The sequence below is a fragment of the Macadamia integrifolia genome, chromosome 1 (assembly GCF_013358625.1).
Source record: "Macadamia integrifolia cultivar HAES 741 chromosome 1, SCU_Mint_v3, whole genome shotgun sequence".
NCBI classification, from domain to species: domain Eukaryota; kingdom Viridiplantae; phylum Streptophyta; class Magnoliopsida; order Proteales; family Proteaceae; genus Macadamia; species Macadamia integrifolia.
The window spans coordinates 23,229,366-23,236,498 of record NC_056557.1 but is presented as its reverse complement, the minus strand read 5'-3'; the positions used below and the strand labels follow the sequence as shown (position 1 = coordinate 23,236,498).

The 7,133-nt window shown below is 38.0% G+C and overlaps 1 protein-coding gene across 4 annotated transcripts in view; it reads left to right on the top strand.

Moving 5' to 3' along the window:
* LOC122081820 (phenylalanine--tRNA ligase beta subunit, cytoplasmic-like) overlaps positions 1-7,133 on the top strand; it is a 69,903-nt gene that overhangs the window by 37,447 nt on the left and 25,323 nt on the right. For all 4 annotated transcript variants that reach the window (XM_042649173.1, XM_042649158.1, XM_042649166.1 and 1 more), the window contains exons 12-13: positions 3,924-4,049; positions 4,128-4,229. In XM_042649173.1, coding sequence (XP_042505107.1) covers positions 3,924-4,049; positions 4,128-4,229 — 228 coding nt within the window. The remainder of the gene's footprint in view (positions 1-3,923; positions 4,050-4,127; positions 4,230-7,133) is intronic.

Below are 7,133 nucleotides of genomic sequence, written 5' to 3'. Positions count from 1 at the left end.
GGAGAAGAAAGAAGAAAAGAGCAACAAAAAATCGCACAATCAGAAATTTAAAATACAAACTAAAACATACCTGGAGAAGAATCAAAGGAGGAGGAGAAGCCGGAGGTTGCCGAAGGCTGTCGAAGGAGAAGGAGAAGCCGCCGGAGAAGAATCGAAGGAGGTGGCTGCCACGGAGATCGCCAGAGATCGCCAGATGTCGCCAGAGATCTCCGGATGTCGCCGAAGTCTATCGGAGGAGAAGGATAAGTCACCGGAGAAATGATCATCGGACGTTGGGGCTTGGGGGTTTGCGTTTTGGAGGCAAAGTAGTAGACTGAGAGAGAATGAGAGAGGCACGATTTTGACTGGTTTTGTTTTTTTTTATTTTTATTTAATTTTTTTTTTATGGTAAGGGTTTTTATTTTTTATATGATTTTTGATCTAATGCATCACATGTGCATCAGACTTTATACACCTCCCAATGAGAATATGTAATTTAGAATCTTCATCAAGCAATTTTAAAATTTATTTAAAAAAAAAATTGATCAACTGCATCACATATGCATCAGACCTTATACACCTCCCAATTAGAATATGTAATTTGGAATCTTCATCAAGCAATTTTAAAATTTGTTAAAAAAAAATGATCCAATGCATCACATGTGCATCAGACCTATACACCTCCCAATTAGAATATGTAATTTGAAATCTTCATCAAGCAATTTTAAAATTTGTTTAAAAAAAAAAAATTGATCCAATGCATCATATGTGCATCAAACCGTATACACCTCCCAATTAGAATATGTAATTTGGAATCTTCATCAAGCAATTTTAAAATTTGTTTAAAAAAAAAAAATAGTAACCGATGATTTGGTCCGGATAAGGTAAGGTGCGTCAACTCTTGCATTGCGGGATAGCATATTCCGACGTATGGTGTTATAAAGTTCTAATTCACGGTAACCTATTTTCAAATGTTTCCAGTAATTATGATAGATTGAAGATATACGTGAATAAAAAAAATATACGACAAGAAGCATTCAGTTGTCGGTCCTGCGGATGTGATAATGTGTTTTTTAAAAAAAAAAATTCGATCCAATGCATCACATGTGCATCAAAACTTATACACCTGCCAATGAGAAAATGTAATTTGGAATCTTCAGCAAAACAATTTTAAATTTTATTTTTAAAATAGCGAGTACATATATCGCCTTTCGCTATGAGGCGGTCGCCTTTCACACTTCTCGTGAGTCGGCGGACTGCCTTACTACCAAAGGACCGCATCAGCGTCGCCTTACCAACGCCTTAAAAACTATGCATCTGAGGCAAACATAGATCTGAGTTCTACCTTTTTTTCTTCAAAGCTCTTCAGGATAATATAGTTGGTGGCGAATCTCGTGATGCTCGGCCTAACCAAATCACCACCACACTTGGTCATCAGTTGCTGTAGAGAATATCCATGGTTGTACACAAGTTATGGTCACTTCTCTTGCTCCCTCGACCACACTCCGTAATCATGTCTTCTTCTTGATGTCCTTCAGCATAATGTCAATGCAGTGGGCTGCACAAGGGGTCCAAAAAAGGTGATATCTACTGTTTTCATCAATTTCTTCCCCCGCCTTCTTTTAGTTACCACCATTGTTTGTCACCACTTGGACAATGTTCTCTATCCTTACCTCCTTCAATAAATTATCAATATATTTTGCATCATTTTTCCCCTTGGATGCATCAACTGACTTGAGTATCATAGTACTCCCATTACAATACACCATGAAGTTGATGATGGATTGTCTAGTAGGTCTAGTCCAACCATCACACATCACAGTGACCCTATAATTTGACAATTGACCCTTGAGGGTCTCAATATACTCCTTTAACTCCTGTTGGGGCAGATACACTTTCATCAACTCAAAGGTAGTGGGGCCCTTCACTCCCTCCCCAACCTTTTCTATAGTGTAACATGTTTTGTTAGTAGGCCCTTGAGTGGCATGTGCTGGGATGTTATGGCAAAAGAACCACTTTGACACTGCTTCCCCACCATACCCTTCCACAATGGCCCCACACTTGCTTAGTTGCTTCAACTTTCACTGTCTACTTTTCGGTCTGTAAACTGTAGGATCCTGTTCAAGTATCTAAATAGGATAATGACCACCACGGTCTCCTGGGATGGGGGTGTTGGTGCTGCCCTCATACTCTACGACCTCTTGAATGACTACTCTCTCTGCTTCTGTTTCTTCTTTCCCTTGCCAGCACCACTAGGACCAGCCTCTCTTGCAGCTGCTCTAGGTCTAGTAACACTAACCGTAGGACTAGTCTCTTTAGCTGCTCTGGAGAAATTTGCTCCACCCTAGTCTCTGTGTCTATCTTGCTCCATCTGATGTGTGAGACAGCTCACTTTGCTCGCTGTTGTATCTATCTGGCCTTCATCTTATTTCCACATTGGCAGGCCCAAACTCCTCAGCAGAATCATAATCAGAGTCTGAGTGCCCTCCTCCTGTTGATACCTGCCTCTCTCCAGTAACTGCATCATCAAAATCTACCCTCACTCTCCTCTTCTCTAATTTCCTCTTTATCCCTCCCTTCATGAGGGTAGCCATGGCCTTCTACACCTCATGAGGAACCCTGTCACACTTGGTCACATCCCTATATCCGCCTTCCGATTGCCACTCCAATCTAGTGGCCCCACCTCTCAGCATCTTTTTCCCGCAATAGTTGCATTGGGATTTCTACTTGTCAATCCCATTAGGTTTACCATGCGTCCATGCTATGTCACCACCATCTCCTCCTTGAGAAGCCATGTTGTGCTATACTATTGCATGAAAAAGTGTTACATCATTACATTTTCTACATGATTAAAAATCCTATGACAAGAAGAAAATTATTTCCTAATTTGTACCTAAGTCTGATATTTTTCCTTGCTTAAATGATTTTTCTTTAAATAATAATAACCTAGGTAACCAATATGTAAGTATGGAACATCACATAAAACATCATTCTGAGTTGAAAAGACAACCATAATACTGTAAGAAATGTTCGCTATTTTTCATAGCAAAACAGAATTTTTTTCCATATTTTTTTAATCTAAAAAATATATAATTTAAAAATTTTTTGGAGATTAAATTAATCTATTTTTAGTAGAAGGAAAAAAAAAAAAGCAACATCGTGAGGCCATCCAACAGTGACTAACATATATAATGACCCTATTTTTTCTTTCAAAAAAATTTGTTGTAAGAAAAGTAATTTTTTTTAAGCCAGAAAATAAAAAAAATAATTTAAAAACATAAAATAAAATCTGACTACATGGAGTCACATATCAACTAATACTAAATCTAACATATAAAATATTGAAGCCCAACCACTACATATTTACTTTAGGGAAAAAGGGTATTACCTCAAAGTTTGAATCTTTAACCGCTCTACCTAAAATCTACCAAATCTGAGTTGTAGATGAGTTGTACAAGCTTCGAACCACTTCTTGCACCAAGAATAGGAAGTGGAATGGCCAAAATCTGCTATGAATTAATATTTTTAGCCTTGACAGCAGGTTTTCCGCGTGAAAACTGCAAAATATCAATATGGGTAGATCGGAACAGTGTCTGTTTATGTTTCAATGAATGTCAGTATTTATAACACATGGTTGTACCACTTTGGCGAAACGAAACAGCAGAACCTACCTGGACTTAGATTTTGACCGAAACTTTCAAGTTATGGTCAAAATCTTGAAGTCCTAGTGAATTGTGGCCTGTTTTTTGCCAGTTTAGGTTGCAACCGAAATATTTTGGTTGTTGATCGAAACTGGCAACTTCTTGAACCATGAGTGCAAGAACTATATGTCTCTTATCTAAGTATTTCCTTGGAGTGCATTCTCTTTGGAAGCACTTGAAATGTAATATGTTGTAGCTTCAAATATGCTCATGAGTTTAGAAATAACTCTTTCATTCTTTCAGGTCTGCAGTTTGTTGAACAAGATGCAATTGCATGCGGAAAAATCCATATCAAAGGAGGAATGCAGAATCCTTGTATCAGCACCTCCAACCAGAAGTGATGTTCTCCATGCTTGTGATATCATGGAGGTATAGTGGTTGGTGAGTTTTTTTAAACCCTTGGTTACTTCGTTTATTGGCAATAACTTGGCATATTTTTCTTTGAAGGATGTTGCTATTGCATATGGGTACAATAAAATTCCAAAGAGGAAGCCTGCATCTTTGAAGTCTGTTGCTTTGAATCAAATTAGCGAGCTTATCAGATTGGAGGTACTGATGATAGTATTTTTCGATTGATGTTTTCTTCAGGTTTCTCTTTTTGTCTTTTTCAACTGGTGACCGATATATATATATATATATATGCAGTACATTTCTGTTAGGTTTGCTTTCTATCCATAGACCATTGTTTTCATCTCAAGTTGCTTGCAGAATTCTTTGTTGTTCCGTATTTTGGGAGTTAGGTGGTGGGGATAACTAGGGTGAAGAAATATGAGGACCTATATATTAATCTAAACACAAAAGAAGGGGGGAAAAAGCTATCTATGAAATAACTAAAATGAGAGAAATAAAGCGTAGAGATTTTGACCAGGTGAGATGTATCAAAAGTGCTGATGAAAGAGTGTTGGTAAGGAATCAGAACATTCTAAAGAGATGGGATGAGTATATTTGTGACTTACTAAATGTGGATAGTTCAAGTGGGAATGACCTGGAAGATTGCATTATGCATCAAGACACCACACCATCAATATATCCTTTATTTTTGTAGATCAGAACTACAATGCTTATCATTTTTGTTTTTGCACGGATCCATGTAGCCAACCTTGTTAAGTTGGGATAAGGCTGAGTTTGTTGTTGTTGTAGCCTTGTAGGTGGTGGGGTATACTTAACCTTGCTCCAGAATTCTTAAGTACAAGAAAAGGAATTGCTACCCATGACATGATGATGAGAATGATAAAACCATAATGAAGAGGCCGACCAGAAAAGATGGAAGACCACATAAGCTAGGCTTATACCAAGAGGAAAGAGGGGGGTGGGGGACCATAGTACACAGGTTGTGAGTTCCAAAATTATCGAAGGCCAAAATTTCCTTGATTGTGAGGACCCAAGTCTGAGACCCTTTTATTGATGTCTTTAGGTACGAATCTTAAAATTGAAATTTTGTGGTACCATTCTGGTACAACTGAGTAAGTTAGGGGATGACTCATGAATGAGAGCTTTAGGGCATCTTAATTTATTTCTAGTTATCTGATCATTTTTCTTAAGGAATTAACATGAATTAAAAGTAAACCTAGTGAATGTAGATATCCTCATGCTAATTATTAATTTTGATTGCTGTTGTTCAGGTTGGGCGTATCAGGGCTTGAGATTTGCTTCCTTTATAATTGGAAATTCTTTTATCTATTCAATTCAATGTTTGAGAAACGAGCCTGTCTTGGCTGGATTCTGGATTTCACAAATGTTGTAAATTTGCAAGCGATGGGGTTTTCCCTTTGTGGTTGTCAGTAAACCTGACAGCATATATTGTTGAAAATTAATGCAGAATAAGTTTGTTTTACCTTTCTTTTGTAAAATAATTTCCTGTTTCTTGGTTTCAAAGTTTATGTGTACTAACTGCTTCAAAATTTCAAAATAGATGGGGGCTGCTCATGTCTGAACACCAGCCATTAACAATGGGAATGGGTCTGGTTGGGTGATGCAGATCAGACAGGTGGATCTGCTGGTGATGGGCTGGCTTAAAGGATAGAGGGGGGAAGATTCAAATCTGAGCAACAGGGCTGCCGCTCGGGATGGGAGATAGATGATTCAATAGAGAATAGAAGGAGAAGTGAGAAAACAATCAGGATTCAAATATTTGGGAGAGCAACTTCACATTCATTTATTCAAATTGTGGGCTGTAGTGTAGCTAGAAAAGGGGAGTTTCCTATTGCATTATAACTCTAATTAAGAAAAGAAAAAATGGCTGGAATTTAGGGATAATATTCTAGCCTATCTTAACAACTAAAAGATAATAAAATAACAGAAATATCTTCCTAAAATTATCCCACGACCTGGACTGATAATAAACCTCCTGAAATCTTGGAATTCTGGGAACTGCAAGCCGTTACATGGGGATAGGCTTTATCTAGTTCACAAGACCAAATCTGAACCAAACGTGAACCATGGGTTCAGTTGTGAACCTGAAAATTGACCCAAAACCAGAACTGCAAGGCTGCTGTGATCATGTTCCTGCATTATTGGGTCAACCAATGATGATACAGCCCTACAACTGAAAGCCCAACCCAAACATAACTTGTTTTTAGTTGTTTGAATTGGTTCATGGATTATCAGGTTGGCTTGCATTGGTTTGATACTTTGATCGGATTGATGGGTTAGTTAATGGCTTAAGTTCTTTTGACCCAATCTGATTCTGACCTGCTCGTTGATTCCGTTGGTTTGGACTAGTCATTATTGGGCTAATGTAAGGAATTTCCACCGATATTGAACTCATGACCTCTAAATTGCGTGGTGTTAGTCCTTGCCAACTGAGCCAATCCATTGGATATTCTGTTTCTTTAATAAATTGATCCTCCAAGCCCTTCAAAAGCATGTCAGAACAATATATGCTAGACCTTAGTGTGAGTCTCTCTCTCTCTCTCTCTCGTGGCTAAATTGAAGATGTTGAGCTTGGGTGCTGCTGATTGGGGCCTTGGTGGTGGTAGTTACAGTTGTGATTGGTTGGAATGAGGCCATTCAGGTTTGCCGACACAGTCGAAAAATTTATACTGAATCATCTGGGGGCTTAAAAAGCTATCAAGATTGTAGGTTGAAGTAGAAAATGATTTTCTATATTTCTTCTAATTCTTGTGATTCTTCTTAATAGTCTACCTTTATGTAAATGTTGCTCCTTATCCTTTCTCCTTTTGCTTTTCCTTCTTACATTTTGTGAGTAAAATGGATGTAAGATGTGGGTTTAAAACATTGGCTGACAAAGCATACTCACAAGGTCATTCAGTTGAAGTGATGTTGTACTGCCCTGCAGATTTTCCGGGATTTGGTCTCTACCACAGAAGGCAGCCTGTAATGATGATTTCAGAACCTCCTAAAAGATCTAGTTAAAATGATGAAATGCGGAAGTAGTATCGAAAGTAAAGTAAGGTGGATATCAGGGTCGAGTTTTTTTTTTTTTTTGGGTTT